Below are 18,117 nucleotides of genomic sequence, written 5' to 3'. Positions count from 1 at the left end.
ACAAAACATACATGTACGATGACACAGAGATCTGACAGGGGGCGACACTATACTACAGCTCTCATGTGCACTGTTTGACCAATGCCTGCACGAGTGTTTCACACAGAAGGTAGCATTTCACAGTAGGTTCAGTTATAGTTACTATGTTCGTGTGAATTCTAGTGATTTCACTGCAACAAACCGGTGGTACCATTTGTGATTGCTATGGTCAAAGGTTCAAAGGTGCTCCGTATTAGTCAAGTTGCTCGTACTGGATGATGCATGTCTATTTTTAAGCAACAACTTGTGGCTTACCCGTAAACACATAGCTGGCCCACTTTGTGCATAAGGCTTGGGATACCCAACTCCCCCTTTTTCAAGCTCAGGCCAGGCCTGGGTGTTTCAGCTATGCACCAATACCTGCTTTTTATCCCAGCAGTGATGAGTATATTGTTCCTGTACAACTTTGAGCCTTTACTGCATCTTCTATTGTTACTGTGTGCAATATGCAACATATTAATGTGACAGCGTTAAGGCTTCTGTTTAGCGGAAAAGGCGGCGGCATCCACTGCGAGTCGAGAAACCCATGACACAGTCATGCGATGGATTATAACCATCTGAATTTATAAGGTAAACCTTACAGTAAAACCTCGTTATAACGAAGGAGGGTCGTAATTACTTTGTTATAACCATTATAACCGTTATAGCCAATATTTATTTCTATCCACAATTAGCAAGCAAGAGGGAATCTACTCACCACCAGATCTCACAGCAGCCCGCCACGAAAAAAAAAGGAAAACGGCCGTAGCACGGAAAAAAACAAGCAAAAAAAAGGCAACAAGAAATTGCTACTTTATTCACACCAAGCGGCTCATCACTGATCGATCAACAGCACACCAGCTGGTGGTTCACTCCACAGAAAAAACAGTCCTTGATAGATTTTGCTGCTTCTTCTAGAGGCGAATGATGGCTTTTTCAGCTGCAGCCGCTATTTCGAGTCTGTCCTCACCGTCATCGTGAGTGCCAAAGAAGAGGCGCAGCAGGTCTGCCGCATCCAGCGCTTGTGCGGGCGTCGGTACATCGGGTTCACCAATATTAGGCTCCGGGCTGTTGTCACCACATTCGTCACTGTCATCATTAGGCATCCCCGTCATCGCGTGCACAATTTCCTAGCTCTTCTATTGTCACGGCGTCAACATCGGCACTGCCGTACGTGCCGAAGGTGTCGCAGTCGGACACAATGCCAGCGTCAAGGAGAGCGTTCCATGACGCTAGGGCTTGGTTGCCCGCGGCTCCATCATTGGCGGCAGCACCGAGATTTTCGCTGTAACCGCCGCTGCTGACGCCAAATGAGGCATGCCGGAAGCAATTGGCGATCGTGCTTGTTGGTACAGCCATCCAAGCAGCCTGTAGCATCTCGATCGCCATGTACAAGTCGATCATGGACTCTCGCTTCATGCACAGATTGAGCAGAATCCAGTCGATTACATGCTTGCGCGGTAGCCCGACTTAAAGTTCATGATAACTCCTTGGTCGAGGGGTTGCACAACTGCAGTGCAGTTTGGTAGCTTCTTGCCACCACGCTGCAGCCAGTTCTGCAATGGATAATGGGCCTGGTTCATCTTTGGCGTCATGTGCTGCGCCGTTGTCGGTACCTCATGCTGGGCCGTCTTCTGAAGTGTGTGCTGGCCCATCTGTACCACCGCCTTGGCGTCCAGGTAGACCACAGAAGACAGGTGCGGAGAAAGCGCAAACCAATGCTGATCGCACAGAATGTCAGTGTTGAAGGCGATGCACAGATGTCGAATTGCGTGCATGGGAAACTGTGGCGAAATGCCAGAAGCGAAGCCTCGCATCACAAACCACGGATTTTGATCGCGACCAACAGGAGCTCAATAGCGAACTGAGGCTAAGGGACTGAAGCGTCAAGAAGACCCTGCACTGCGAGAGCGAAAGGCGGAGGTCAAGTGGCTTAGGCATCAAAAGGACCCTGCATTGCAAGAACAACAAACGGATGCTAAGCGGCTGAAGCAGCAGGATGAAGCTGACCAACGAGCTCGGAACAGGGCCACTTAATGGAGCAGCATACAAGACGGTGTGCAGCTGCAAACAACGTGTTCAAGAAACGCTTTCTCAAGAAACCACTGAAGGGAACAATTAAGCTATCGCATCATACCCTTAAAAGGCACAGCTTAAGTGTCCCCCTATCTTTCATCACTGTCACTAATTGAGCGTGACGGTCAACTTTTCTTCAAGCTCCCCAAAGTCTTCACCCGCAGTGATGTTTTGTGCTTTCTATGGTGGAAACGGAAGTATGTGAAGTTCCGTGATTTAATTAACTCCCAGCACCTGAATTGATGTGCTTTCTTTATGGCAGCTACATATTGATGAGGGTGAAATGCAAAAATGTATGTGTACTGTACATTGCCTGCACATTAACCTCAGGTGGTCAAAATTAATCTGGAGTCCCCCACTATGGCATGCCTCATAATCATATCATAGGTTTGGCACACAAAACCCCCACAATTTAAATTTTTTCTATTCTTATGTGCTTTCTCTGTGCCCCTGCACATTTTGGAAACTGTCCAGACAGCACTGTAGCACTATGTGTGTGAATGGGCTGTTAGAATAAAGCAGTGCAGGATGTTACAAATGACTCTTTTGTGTGTGTCAGCAGAATCCACCTCACTCACATTGTCCCATTGCTCCGGCCAGTTGTCTAGGAAAGGTGATGGAGAGGATAGCGCTCTACACGTCTAGAGTGGTATCTAGAACACTGCAAGTTATACCCTGACGCTATGGCAGGCTTCCGATGCGGACGCTCTTCTGTAGACGTCACAGATCTTGTCTAGTCTGTTCAGCACTAAAAAAGCCTAAGGAGACTGTCAGTGGGGATGTTCCTGGATGTTAAAGGCGCTTATGACAACATAACCCATCGTTCCATCCTGGATGCTTTGGGCGATGTCGGCCTAGGTAGCCTTGTTTTTTGATGGATTTTCAGCTACTTGAAGGACAGGTCATTCTTTGTGCAAACAGAGGATGGTACATCATCACAACACAACACCTACCATGTCGTACGACAGGAGTCTTGAGCCCCACTCTATTTAACCTCGTGCTCATCGACCTGGTTCATACCCTTCCGAAATCTGTCCATGTGTCGATCTATGCAGACAGTATATGTATTTGGTCATCGGGAGTGACGCATCCCCAGGTGCACGCCAGACTTCAAAACGTGGCCACACTAACATCAGGGTTATCTTTTAGCACGAGGTCTGGAGGTGTCCTCCAAGAAGTGCTGTATGGTCGCTTTCACGCACCAAGCAATGAAACCATACATTGTCAGAATTAATGGACAGCCTATTGCCTATGAGAAGATGCACCGCTTTCTAGGAGTGATAATAGATTGAGACCTCTCCTGGAGTCCTCATATCTCCTACCTAAAAAGGAAACTAGCCATGATAACCCACATGCTCAGATTTCTTGCACAAAAGTCATGGGGTACGTCTCTGAGTGCGATGCTCCAACTCTATAACACACTATTCCTGGGTCTCGTATGCTATAGCTTACCTGTGCTGGGTGGGACCGGCAAGACCAACCTCTGTTCCCTCCAGTCTGTGCAAGCTCAAGCTCTGCGAATTTGTCTTGACCTTCCCAGATTTGCATCCATGGCAGAAACAATAGCCATTGCACGTGACCACCTCATCAATACGCATATTGAAGGATGCACATCAGGCACTTCGCCCGACTTCCATTGCATCATCTCACTTCCCTTCCTGCCGCACGACCTCGTTCAGTGTTTAGCAGGATTATTGCCGCCAACCATGGAACTTTACCATCAAACTTCACACCTGTAGCGCAACCATCTCTACCGCTGTGGTGCCTCCATCCACTCCAGGTTCTTCTAGTCATTCCGCGCATCAAAAAAAGAAAATGGAGATGTGATCTTTCGCCCTCAAAGAAACAGTGCTTTCATTCATACATGACAAGCACAATGAACGCACCCACATTTACACGGACAGTTCTGTCTCCTCTAATAGTTCAGCTGGAGCAGTGGTAATTCCCGCTTAATCTGTCACCATCAAATTCAAGACGTCTCACGTTACATCATCGATGGCTGCAGAACTCGCAGTTATCTGTGCTGCTCTGGAGTTTATTGGTTCCAAATCACCACTTTCATGGTCCATCTTTTGTGACTCGAAAGCAGCTCTCCAGTGTCTGCTGTCCCCTTTCAACCAAGGACCTAATGTGCAATTAGTCGCAGACAAGCAACTACTCCACCATCACGCAATTGACAAGGGGCACAACATCATCTACCAGTGGATACCAGGTCACTGCGGAATCTCCGTAAATCACAGTGCGGATGATGCTGCCTGATCGGCCCACGATGGTACCCATATTATACCGTTACCACTGTCAAGAACAGATGCAGCCACAAGTCTTCGCTCCCTCGCACGCGAGCTTACGCAGAATCTGTGGAGCACCAATGAATTCACAACGCACGTCTCCACAGATTAGATCCATGTCTGCAACTCCATCTTCCACTAGGGTTACCACGAGCAGAAGCAACACTTCTGTGCCACCTGTGGCTCGGCGTGACGTTCAGCAACTCCTATTCCTTCCGCATTGTAATGACCGACAGACCTACTTGGGACACGTGGGGCTGCGAGAAAACAATCGAGCACCTCCTTTGTGATTGTCCCAGTTACAATGTGCCAAGAAAAGTGCTCGTGACCGCGTTCGAAAAACTGGACAATCGCCCCTTCACAGAAGAAAAAGTTCTAGGACACTCGTCCAGACGGGCTTCGGCACTCAAGGCCTTAAGGGTTTTGCTGAAGTTTTTAAGGACATGTGAATTGTGCGACCGTCTTTGAATGTTGTCGTGCATAGCATTGCATTACAGTGTGTGAATTTTTCTGTTTCTTTTTTTTTCTTTCTCCTTTTATTCTCTTTACCCCTTTCCCCAGCACAGGGTAGCCAAGAGGTACTTACACTGGCTAACCTCCCTGTCTTTCCTCGCCTTCTCTCTCTCTCTCTCTCTATCTCTCTCACCCATGGTTGGTCCCATTGTGGCCGCATCTATATTTGAAACTAGCTGCCTTTAAGGACTACTGCTGTCAGCAGACAGACTTGATAACAACAAGGATACCCATCAAAACATTGGCACCATGCTGAGTATCCACCATCATTCACTAATCTTCTTGCTTGTCCATATTTTTGCTTTATGTCAAATTGGATGCAGTTTTAACTTTTGGGGTTTTACATGCAATAAATAAGATTATGAGGCACGCCACAGTGGAGAACTCCGGATTAATTTTGACCACTTGGTGCACCTAAATCTAAGCACATCAGTGCTTTTGCATTTTCGTTTTTGCATATAAATGCGACTGCTACCGCTGGCATTGAATCTGCAACCTCGAGCTCAGCAGTGCAATGTCAGCCTCTAAGCTACTGTGGCAAGGTTTGAATCTATTTGTTACTTTATAATGGTGCAGGACTCTCAAGACATATGACAAGGGCATCCAGGGTGTGTGCCCATGTGCGGCAGGAGGCAAGTGCGACCCACTGCCAGCTGCACAGAAGTGCACATTGGTTCCTTGGACACTGGTGCACAGGGCTGGCAAGAGGGTTGCACAGGGCGCGCTGGATAAAGCCTACGCACGACTTGGCTGGGACAGCTGCATGGGGACTGTCACCACTCTTCCAAGCCCTTGCAAGGTGAGAGGCCAGAAAAGTATTCCTGTTTAGAATTTTCTCTGGTGGCCATTACTAACAGCCTGTTGACACGAATCTCGTCTTTCCCTGTTATCACGCAACAAAGATGTATAGGGATTTCTCAGAGAAAAAAAATTTAGCTTAGAAATAAACAAGTTACAGCCACTTAAATTTACTATTTAAGGCAAGCACAATACAATAGACTTCCGTTAATTCAACTTTAGTAACTCGATCCCAATCAAAGGAACTGGCTGACACTTGTACATTGCTATGGAGCCTTTATTTCTATCATGGAATTAACCATTGCTGGATAATTCAAACTTGGCTGGTCACGATGCACACGTCTGACCCCAATGGTGACTGCAGGGGTGACTACAATAGCTGAATCATCTGCCATGACGTTGCTTGGGGGGCAATGAATACAGCAAGAATTCATTATCTCCTGTCAAAAACGCCTATTTCTGTCTTGCCGAGGAAGATTTTAAATAAGAAATGGTAACTCACAATAAATTGTTACTAATTTACCCGATTCTAATGAGCGCCTTTCTTTTCCCGAGGAAATTCGTTCAACAATTGCTTGGGCGGGGCAAACCAATATGAAATTAAATTTGAAACCGTGTTCGCAGTGTTTGCAACAGCCTGCCGTCAGAGCCAGCCTAGCCAGCGTTGTCATTGCTATCACAAGATGTAAACGCTGGTGCTAATAGAACGATTTCTTGCATAGCATGACAACAATGGGCCACTTGCTATGAAAGCACATTCAGACGATAAGCTATTCTACATGTTAAGCTAGTGGCAAGAAGTCACATGTGTTACAGGATGAACTAGCAAAGGGGTTAGTCTAGCTAGGCATAGACCATCATCTCATTTGCGATTGTTACGTAGCCGTTGATAAATTCAGAATATTAAACACGATATGGACCGTGCGAGGACATGTAGTGGTTCTTCATAGACAGTGATAAAATGTTGTCTGAGATTAAGTAAATTAATTTCGATTCTGTGAAGGAAATGTTCACTAGTTTCATTTTTGTATTATTGCTGAAATCAGAGGCATGCTACATTTTATTGTGAAATCAATTACATATATGGACACCCCAGGTAAATTTTCGCAATCACTGTGATGTTCCGTATATGTTTATGTATATGTATGCTATATGTTTATCCATGCCGTATATGCAAGGTAATGTACATGCATATATCAACCGCCAAAGTTTCTCAAAGTCTTAAGTTTCTGACTGAATTATTCCTTGAAACTATTAAGAATTTCAGTGTGCAAACAAAATTAAAGAACCATTTCATTCACAGCCCATGCCTTTTATCCTAAATTTCCTCAGTGTTAAAAAGTGCAAGACAATATGAGCACTCACAATCTGAAGCGATGTGATTTCACTGACGGCGCTCCTAATGGGCAGTGCAGAGGCGCCCGCACGATGCCATTACAGGCCCTACGTGGCATATCAAAGATATTAAGGGTGGTAGAAATTTTGCCGCACCCGCATGTGTTGCATCTGTGTATATAGTTACACCTGCATATAATCAGAACACCGCCTGAGGAGTTCAAGCACGACTCAGAACCTTGCTATTGCTGTCGGTGCATCACCCTTTAAGTGAAACTGCAACTTCTACTCTTGCTTAAAAATTGAGTGTGCATTTGATTTTTACTTTCTTTAAGTTCCCCATCGTCATTTTTTACATTAGTTTTCTTTTTTGAACCTATAAAATGTGGATGCGTGTTCAGTTTGTGGACAGGTTAGAATTGGGACAGATGCAGTAAACTTCGGTTAATTTGACTCTGGTTAATTTGATCCTGACTGAAGGTTGTGGCTGGCGCCCATACAAATTTTATGAGACTAAACTTTTGTTATTTTGATCCTGGAATTAGCCTTCGCTGGATAATTTCAACTTGGCTGCTCATCAGGCATACACCCGACCCCCATGGTGACTGCAGTGGTGACTGCAAAAATGGCAGCGTCCATCTTGGCGGCAGTTAGGGTACGGTGAATGTGTCTAACACACGTCATCTGCCGGCCTGCCCCAGGATCGTTTTAAAGTGAAAAGCTTAACTCGATTAATTATTACAGTATTCTGGCGATTCTAATGCATTCCTTTATTTTGCAAGAAAATTCATTCGCAAATTGCTTGGACGATGCAAACTGATATGAAATTAAAATTGCGTTCGCAACAGCCTACCATCAGAGTCAACCTAGACAACATCATAGCCATTGCCATCACGAGATGCCAACCATAACCTAACAATGTGCCGCTTTCAGTCCGATTATGAAAGCACATGATACAATAAGTTTATTTTGCAGGCTAAGCTAGCAGCAACAGGTCACGTCAAGGGCACTTAGCGTTCTTGAGAATTGCATGTGTCACAGAATTAACCAGCAAAGTGGTTAGTCTAAGCATTGGCCACCATTCCGTCCCGTTTGTGATTGTTATAGTGTCTGATAAATCCAGAATATCGAAGCGCACTCTAGACCATACAGAGGACAACATATTGTGGTTCTTCCTAGACAGCAATAAAGTGCTGTCTGAGAGTTATAACAATGAACACAAAGTAAAATATTTCCATTCTGTGAAGGCAAAGTTTGATGGTTTTGTCCTTTTCTCATAGACAGAATCTGAGGCATGCTACATTTTTCTTGCTAACAAATTAAGTGCACATTCAATTTATCCCTTGTTTCAGAGCTCTAATACAAATTTTAGGTTAGTTTTCTACTTTTAACCTATAAAAAGCGTGTATGTGTTAGATTTGGGTACACGTTAAAATCGGGGCAAATGTTGGTGAGTTATTGGTGGTGTGTTTTCGTGCTTTTTCTGCCTCTTGTTTAATTGACCAATTTCGTTAATCCCGTGGGGGGGTGAAGTTAACAGCAGTCGATTGTACTGCCAAATGAATCAGAGGTGTGTTATGGTGTCTCTTGTTTAATTAGACCCGCTAGATAATTCGACCAGTTTCGTTGGCCCATCAGGGTTGAACGAACGAAAGTTGACTGTGTCACATTTCCAAATCTCATAAAATTTACAGCCTCCCGAAAATAATACATATGTAATACCGCACACATCAAATTTGTACTCGGCACTGCTTGAATCATCATAGCAAAAGGTCAGTTAAATGCTATAAGAAAGAAAAGTGTCCATAAACTGTTCAGTCAATTATGTTCGCACTGTTGTACTTCTGCTGTCTGTTGATAGCTCTGTATATTTGCTCCACTGCTGCTGTATCTTCTTGCTCTAAATTGTGTAATTAGTTGCCAGTTCTGTCTTACTTTTCTATTTTTATTTTTCAGGGAAGGCTGGGCTCATGTTGGGGGGGCATTTGTAACACTTGCAGCTTGCATTATTTGGTTTACGAAGATTATGTACTGGTAAACTGGAATAATAAAAAAAAGTAAGATAGAGAGAAGTCCACCATCAAGTAGATATATTATGAAAATTTTTATTGCATTTTCATAATTACCTGCTGTGAATAAATTGTCTATATTGTACTGAGAGTGATGTAGGAATATTCAAGGTATGGAGTAAATAGTGCACAAATATGTTTAATATTTCTTTTGACTCAGGCCAAACTTTTATTATTCAAAAGTACTGTCAAAGTTTCATTTGAAGTTTATTAATTATGCTATTTTTCAATTACCATGAAATCACTCTTGAATTCCAGTGCTTTTAAATGGCAAAACACTCAGCACAGACCATTATTTGCACTTTATGACATGGCATAAAGCACCATAACGCACAAGAGACTGTAGGTGTCAGCCAGAGTTATGGTCTGTTACTGAAAGTAGAAAGCAGGAAAAGGTGAAGTCGGTAGGCACACATAGACACAGGGCTGATGCTCACTGCTGACGAAAATGTTATTCATTATGTCAAACCTGCTGACTTTCATGATTTCATACTACATATAATGCCAGTACTTACAGCTTGTTTACGATTCTCATAATGCACATAAATAATTTTACAATTTTCATTTATCTCCAGTTTACGGAAAAACTATCATCACAAAATGGTGATATTTACAGTTGTTTGCAGTTGTCATAATGACATCATTAATTTTACAATTTTTCATTTTTATGGAAAAATGTAATTTCAAGACAGTAGAAATGCAGTCACTAACTGATTTTACAGAACTTGATTTTTTAGACCAGCTAAATTGCATGGGGCTACCGCAGAAGTGCCTCCTATCCACAGAACCAACGTGTAAAGGCATCCAAAATATTTAGGGATGAGTGCAAATATGTACGAAATGTTTAAATAACAAATCTAACTATGTCCTATTCGATTTGGCCCTCGAATCGAACAGTCACTGTTCGTAAATACCAATATTTCTTTAATAGCTTTTGAATATTTCAGAATGTCAACTATGCGCAGTCAAGCATAAAATTGGACCAGAAATACAATAAATTTAGTCCCCGCGAGCTTGGTGTAGGCATAAAACATCAGAGCTCACTTAGTGACTCAGGCTACATCACTCAGGAAGCCAGACATTGCCAGCTATAAGCGATTATTCACTCTCTCTAAGGCAAACAAACTGCTTTTTTGTTCCCATTTCTCCAGTTGTGCTTTTAATAAACAACTCTTCATAATGGGCAATGCAATGACAAATAAAACTTGGTAACATTATGAATACAAGGATAAGAACATCATTGTACATTAATTGTGAAAACGGCTGTTAATTGTTTGAAAAGAATTCGAATAATTTCGCTTCTTGCACTATTAGATTCATATTCGACTCAGTCTCACAATTTTGTTTGCACACCCATTAAAATTTTGGCCACCATTACCTGAATATTTCATGAATAAACGTCATAACATCTTTGTTTGCCTATGCAATAGCTGCCCTTGCAGAACAGTCTGCAAATTTTTTAATAAGGAGTCAACAAATTTCCACCAATTTTTCATACTCCTTGGCGTCGACATAGCATTTAGAAATTTTTTAGGTAGGCACGCCTGGTCAAGACCACCTTTTATAAGTGCTATCCCTCACATTCTCAAATCATAATGTCATTTGTTGCAGAAAGTAAGCACATAAGTCATTCTTGTGCAGAAGGAACCTACATGCTAGCCTCTCTGTTTCCCACTCTCAACAAAGCCTGCTGAAATGCCATATCAGTACCGAGCAAGAGCAGTTGTCACAAAATAAAATGCTGTGCATGAAATGTACAGAAAGCACAGGGCACTGTTACGTTTCGCCTACGACGCGCGGTATAGCCGGCGCGGATGCAACGGACGCCGGGGCTTCGTTCAAAGCGGCGGACATTTTGGCCCGTTCAGCGCCGCCGATACGCCTCCCCGCCAAGCGCGTCCAGGCGTGTTTCAGTGCCACGTGTCTTAGTGTGTGCGTGTGTGTGTGTGTGCCACGCTTGTCAAAGCGCGGCAGCCGGGGAGAGGAGCTCCCCAAGTGTGAAGCGAGGAGGTCTGTCCGGCGCCCGGCCGGCGGTTGAGTCACTACACTCGTCTCAACATGTATCTCAGCTCGTCCGTACCCGCCGTCACGTGGTCTCGTCACGAGGTCTTCCTTCTTGCCCTCAACTGCGAAAGTATAAGAGCAGCTGCCCCCGGACGCCAAGAGAGAGGCTCCGATTTCTTCTGTCGAGTTACGTGCTCTCCCGTCTCTCACTTCGGTCGACCTGACCGCCCGCTCTTTTGCGATGTTAGAATAAACCAGTTGTTCTGTTACCAGTCGACTCATGCTTTGCCGAGACCTTCGGATGCTTCCAGTGCCCCAGGCCGCCAGGCCAACGCTACCCTTGGGGCTTGCGACCCGATTGCAACAACGGGTGTCAGCGCTGAGTTTGCAACAACTCGTGCCAGCGGTGCGATTACAACAGCTGGTGGCAGAGGTGCGATTCCAACAACTGGCTGGTAGCGGTGAGATCGCGACAACGGAGGCCAGCAGCGAAGAGATGCAGTTGACTGTATGCTGAGCAGCACAACGACCATCCGGGAGCAGTGCAACGAGCCCTGTGTGATGACTGGTTGCCTGCAGCGGAACGACTGCGCTGAATTCTTGGCTGCGAGGTTTGGTGAGTGCGGGACTTTCTTCTACTGAGTTTTGCCAGGCTTTTGTTAGTGTCAGAAACAGAGCTGGTAATTGTGGTTGTCGTTGCTGCCGGGTTACATTGCGGCAAGACAATAGTAGGCAGTAGAGAAAGCAGCATTCAGAGCAGCCATGGATTTGAAGTCGTTGCGCAAACCGATATTGCTGGAGCTTGCAAGAGAGTTGGGTCTGGATGTCTCAGACAAACTCAGAAAACCAGAACTGCTAAGGGCTATTCTCGAGTTAGAAGCTGAGGATGACGAGCTGTCGGAATGCCTTGAGACCATTGAGGAGCGGGCAAAAAGACAGGAGCGTGAACGTAAAGAACAGATAGAGCGAGAGCAACAAGAAAAAGAGCGCGACCATCAACACGCTTTGGAAATGAAGCGTCTCGAGGTAGAGATGGAACGCGCTCGTAATGGAAGTCAGGCACACGGTGCAGGAGAACGAGTATCGTTCAAAATGACTGACCTGATGCGGCCGTTTAAGCTTGGAGAGGACATTGGTTTGTTCCTGGTTAACTTTGAGCGAACGTGCGAGAAGCAGGGGTTCTCTCGGGAAACGTGGCCACAGCGCTTGCTCACTTTGTTACCCGGCGAGGCGGCCGACGTAGTCGCTCGCTTGAATAGAGAGGAGGCAGAGGATTTCGACAAAGTGAAATCTAGTCTGCTAAAAAAGTACAGGCTGTCAGCGGAGGCGTTCCGTCGGAAGTTTCGGGAAAATGAAAAAGGCAAAAGTGAGTCATATACAGAGTTTGCCTACAGGCTTATGTCAAACATGCAGGAGTGGCTCAAAGAAGAGAAAGCGTTTGGTGACCACGAGAAAGTTCTGCAGTGTTTCGGGCTAGAACAGTTTTATAGTCGGTTACCTGAGAACGTGCGGTACTGGGTCTTGGATAGGCCAGACGTTAGTACGGTGGCTCGAGCCGCTGAGCTAGCCGAGGAGTTTGTGACGCGTCGGGCTCGCGGAGCTAAGGACGGTCAAAAGGGTGAATTTGGCTCCAAGTTTGAGAGGCCAAAGTTCACGCCCATGAGAGCAAAGGGGGACACACGTAGTGCGGATGCGAGTGAAAGCAGTCCGACCGAACGTAAGGAGACGGCGGCAACCGAAGCCGAACGCAGAAAGCGGTTCGAGACGAGGCAAGCGCGCGTTTGTTATACGTGCCAGAAGCCGGGTCACTTTTCGGCGCAGTGTCCAGAAACTAAAACAAAAGTCGTGTTTTTGTCTTTATGCAGCACTGACGAGAACATGAAGCTTCTCGAGCCTTACATGCGAGATCTCCTCGTGAACGGGAAAGAGTGCCGAGTGCTTCGCGATTCCGCAGCTACAATGGATGTAGTTCACCCCTCTTACGTAGAACCCGATATGTTCACGGGCGAGTGCGCATGGATCAAGCAAGCCGTGGAAGCTCACAGCGTGTGTCTGCCCGTAGCAAAAGTGCTGATTGAAGGACCTTTCGAAGCGCTTGAGACGGAGGCGGCAGTGTCATCTATGCTGCCCCCCCAGTACCCGTACCTATTTTCGAACAGGTCCGATCACCTCCTGCGCGAGAAGGGGCTTTTGTTTGGTGAGGCTAGCGTTCAGGCCTTAACCAGATCGAAGGTTCGGGAGCTCGCTGCAAAGGCGGTAGTTGCGGGGCCGACGTTGTCGAACAATGAGAAAGAGTCAGAAGCGCAGCAAGCTGGTATTCAGAGCACGCCCGAACTGAATAAAATTGAGCCTGTAGCGTTAAAGGCACCAGATACTGGAGAGGAAATTCCCAATGCGGGAAAGTTAGAAGAGCTATCTGCAGATTTGCTCATCGCGCCTACGTCAGACGGACTTAATAGGTTGCTAAAAGTCAGCCGGTCGGCTTTGATAGCCGAGCAAAAGAAGGATGGCAGCCTAGAAAACATACGCTGCACTGTCAAGGAAGGTATCGCCAAGAAAAATGCTCGCTTTGTGGAAAGAGGTGGGGTCCTGTACCGGAAGTATCTAGACCGCAGGGGAGTGGAGTTCGATCAGCTGATCGTGCCTCAGTGCTACCGTCAGGATCTGTTGCGCTTGTCGCATGGGGGTTCGTGGTCCGGACACCTAGGAGTTAAGAAAACTAAGGACCGTCTCTTGCAAGAGTACTATTGGCCAGGGTGTTTTCGGGACGCAGACCACTTTGTGAAGACATGCGACACCTGTCAGCGGGTGGGCAAACCAGGGGACAAATCGAGGGCGCCGTTGAAGTTGGTACCTATCATTACGGAGCCTTTCAGACGGCTCGTTATTGATACAGTGGGACCTCTGCCGGTAACAGCCACGGGGTACAGACACATTTTGACTGTGATCTGCCCAGCGACAAAGTTCCCTGAAGCAGTGCCGCTTAAAGAACTAAGCTCAGTTGAGATAGTCAATGTACTACTGTCCATATTTGCGCGAGTTGGTTTTCCTGCGGAAATCCAATCAGATCAGGGCACAGTGTTTACTAGCGCTTTGACGACAACTTTTCTCGAAAGGTGTGGGGTAAAGCTGTTACACAGCTCAGTGTACCACCCACAGTCGAATTCCGTTGAGAAGCTTCACTCCGTCATGAAGCGCGTGTTGAGAGCATTGTGTTTTGAACAACAAACTGACTGGGAGGTGTGTCTGCCTGGGGTGACGTTGGCATTAAAGACCGCGCCGCATGCGGCTACGGGGTTTTCGCCAGCTGAGCTAGTGTACGGTCGCTCGCTGCGATCTCCGCTTCGCATGCTTCGAAACAGATCACTGCCCTCTCCAATGGCTGCAGACTATCTCTTTCACAAATGGCCGCCTCCTGCACTGGAGCCTCGCTTTGCAACAACATTCCTTTGAGGTGCGTTACAAAAAGGGGAGTCTCAACGGTAACGCCGATGGCTTAAGTCGAAGCCCCTAACGTGGGAATCAGCCTCAAAATTGTTTGTTACTGATGTTTTTCTTCCTGAGGCAGGATTTTTAACATATTGCTTTTGTGTAGTGTTTCAAAGTGATGATGTGCTTTCTAGTGCAATTTTCCGATTTATGGACGCGTTCTGAGTGCTGCTAAACTACTGTAAGGAACTAGGCAGTAGTATAAAAGGGAAAGAGCCTGGCAGGGCTTAGTGAGGGTTGTGCCGTGCTTGCTGACTGAGCGGTTGACTTTCGGCGTAGTTCTAACGCTTGCCGGGAACGAGAACAAAAATGTCAACTCTCCCGAAGTCACATTGCAGTGTCCTGTGTGAACCTGAACGAGAGAACGAGGCCTTCTCCGTGCGCTGCGCTCAAGAAACGCCGACGGACGCCCGACTTCGGTTATGTGCATCATCGAGCGACATCCCTCCGGACAGCGGATGCAGTCCCCTGACCATCGGGATCTCCTTCCCCCGGCGGGGCGGTCTGTTACGTTTCGCCTACGACGCGCGGTATAGCCGGCGCGGATGCAACGGACGCCGGGGCTTCGTTCAAAGCGGCGGACATTTTGGCCCGTTCAGCGCCGCCGATACGCCTCCCCGCCAAGCGCGTCCAGGCGTGTTTCAGTGCCACGTGTCTTAGTGTGTGCGTGTGTGTGTGTGTGCCACGCTTGTCAAAGCGCGGCAGCCGGGGAGAGGAGCTCCCCAAGTGTGAAGCGAGGAGGTCTGTCCGGCGCCCGGCCGGCGGTTGAGTCACTACACTCGTCTCAACATGTATCTCAGCTCGTCCGTACCCGCCGTCACGTGGTCTCGTCACGAGGTCTTCCTTCTTGCCCTCAACTGCGAAAGTATAAGAGCAGCTGCCCCCGGACGCCAAGAGAGAGGCTCCGATTTCTTCTGTCGAGTTACGTGCTCTCCCGTCTTTCACTTCGGTCGACCTGACCGCCCGCTCTTTTGCGATGTTAGAATAAACCAGTTGTTCTGTTACCAGTCGACTCATGCTTTGCCGAGACCTTCGGATGCTTCCAGTGCCCCAGGCCGCCAGGCCAACGCTACCCTTGGGGCTTGCGACCCGATTGCAACAACGGGTGTCAGCGCTGAGTTTGCAACAACTCGTGCCAGCGGTGCGATTACAACAGCTGGTGGCAGAGGTGCGATTGCAACAGCACTGACAAAACTGAGAGTGAAGTTTAAATTGTACAAATTTGTCTTCCTTTCCACAATATAGAGCCCCACAGCTCACGAATATGACACAATTTACATAACAGAACCTAAACATTGTTATCATTATCTGCAATACCTGACTGTAATACACTGAATCTGATTATCAGCTCGCAGATGTGCCCCACGCTTCCCACAGAGTCACAATGCATCTTTGTTCTCTGTTTCATACATAGCAAACAGTGCTGAAAGTGACAATGCACAATCTTTTCAGTTTGCAGTGCTGCACCCATCACAGAACAGGCTGCTGACTGTTCGAGAGCATGCCCGTGTCCAGGGCTTCCCTGATGACTTTGTGTTTGTGGGATCTGTCTGTGACAAGTACATGCAGGTAAATTGCACTTGTGCCCATCTGAACTGCAGCATGTTATTAAAGTGATATGTGCCATGCACCAAGATTGGGGCTTAAGCAGACCTCTCACAGTGAGCACGTTAAGCAGGAAATTCTCATCAAGGAAGATTAGTGTGATCTTGAAATGTGTTCATGCAGTTCTTGACAATTTCATGCAGTCGTGTGCGGTCTCGCCAAGCTCACATTGTCTGGCTGATCTTGCTAAAAACTGTCCATGGTTATTTGTGAGCTATTGCTAAATGGACAAAAACCCTGCAACCCTGCAGTGAGAATAGCCACTGTTGTGTTATCCAGTCATGAATCTGGCCCGCAACCTTTTGACTCTGAGGCCAGTGCACTTTGAAATCGGATCCCAAGAGCCAGCATGCAATCAGAGGAAATGCTGGTTCTTGCGTCGTAAGCTGTATATGTTAGAAGGCAGAGAGAGACCTGGGTGGCGAGAGGTGCGAGGCAAGGCTACCTATCTCAAAAGTAGCGAAAAAAAAAGAAGAAAGAGGGCAGTGATGGTTAAAGGAGGACTAAGTTGGCCTGCTAGACACAACAAAGTAAGGTGGCATTTTAGTGTGCGTGGTAACTTTGTTAGAATAGATACTTCATGCTTACCTCCTCATCAGTGTACAGTGCCATTGGTGAATGTCTTAAAGGGACAATAAAAAGAAAATTAAGTTAACCAGTATTAGCACATTGCCCTGGTGGTGCATGGTGGTAAGTTACAGCCTCCGAGATTCAATGTCCAAAAGCCTAGTTGCACTGCCCATTTTTGGAGGCTGGGTGGCTAAAAGCTGCTGGTAGATTTATTGCACAGCTTGTGCGTTTCTGTTACGCATGGCAATGTGCTTTTTGGCACTCGGGCATTGGTAATTGAGATGCCTTGGATCTAGCGCACCTCCTGTTTGCCGTCTTAGCCACTGGGTGAACGTGAAACCAGGGAAAATTTATCAGTGGCTTGCAGAACCCTGAGGAAGGGCCTGCGGAACCCCTGGGTTCTGCGGAACTCACTTTGAGCACCCATGGTGTAGTGCATAAACATGAACATTGCATGACATTAAAGTTGTGACCCGTGCAATGCATAGACAAAAACATTAATTAGATTACACATCACATGTGATGCAAATAAAAGCAATTGTGTGCACTGCATTTGGTTGTATAGCACTTAACTGCTTCGCATAGATTCTGATGTGTGCGTTGGATCAGCAGAAATTTTTTTTGAGCGAAGCTCTCTTTGTCTATTCCCCCCAGTTTTAAGCTATAGGTGACAACAGACAGTGCTGCCACTGATGTGCACAAAATTATCACACATCTGCTCAAATGCTGATTTGACAATTGATAAAGCTGTTTTATCTTTGGCTACATGCTGGTAATGATCTACAAGAGCTAATGCCCTTATAATATTACTAATTCGTTTTACTTTAAAGCATGCGGCACCCCCATGCACACACTTGTATACTCACTTTTTCTTGATGCAGGTCGGCAATGCTGTGCCACCCCCTCTCGCAGCAGCTATTGGTCAGGAGATCATCAAGTCACTGTCATCCCTTTGATTCCAAAATATTTTTTTGTCTGGTCATAGCGTCGGGCCACAGACATATTATTATTGTGAACATTCATATTTTTTTCTTGTTTGCATTGATCCTCTATACATTACAGTAAAACCTTGTTAATTCGAAGTCATCGGGACCACAAGAAAAACACAGTCTGGAAGGCATGTGGCCAACGCACGCACCGAATAAAAACGAAACTATTGTTTGCCGCAACCGCTGCGGGCGAAACTGCGGGCGCTATCGACGCGATCGTGGATGGCGACTACACAGTTATGAAAAAACTTGGCCAATGTGGTATTGTGCTTGCTGGTAAGCATAAAAATAAATGCTATAAAGGCATGAATTGGTGCAAAGCGATCAGGCGTTTTTAGCGTTCAAGTACATGTACAAGTACGA

General features: G+C 46.4%; 1 protein-coding gene across 1 annotated transcript in view; it reads left to right on the top strand.

Annotated features, from left to right (window-relative positions):
- LOC126540678 (DNA (cytosine-5)-methyltransferase PliMCI-like) overlaps positions 1-17,874 on the top strand; it is a 194,573-nt gene extending 176,699 nt beyond the window's left edge. Inside the window, exons 31-33 of the mRNA XM_055076227.1 lie at positions 5,472-5,694; positions 16,043-16,159; positions 17,647-17,874. Coding sequence (XP_054932202.1) covers positions 5,472-5,694; positions 16,043-16,159; positions 17,647-17,721 — 415 coding nt within the window. The 3' untranslated portion in view covers positions 17,722-17,874. The remainder of the gene's footprint in view (positions 1-5,471; positions 5,695-16,042; positions 16,160-17,646) is intronic.
- The last annotated feature ends 243 nt before the right edge of the window (positions 17,875-18,117 follow it).

Source organism: Dermacentor andersoni, chromosome 2, assembly GCF_023375885.2.
Source record: "Dermacentor andersoni chromosome 2, qqDerAnde1_hic_scaffold, whole genome shotgun sequence".
NCBI lineage: Eukaryota > Metazoa > Arthropoda > Arachnida > Ixodida > Ixodidae > Dermacentor > Dermacentor andersoni.
Note: the sequence above shows the minus strand (reverse complement) of the source record. Positions and strands in the feature narration are given on the sequence as shown.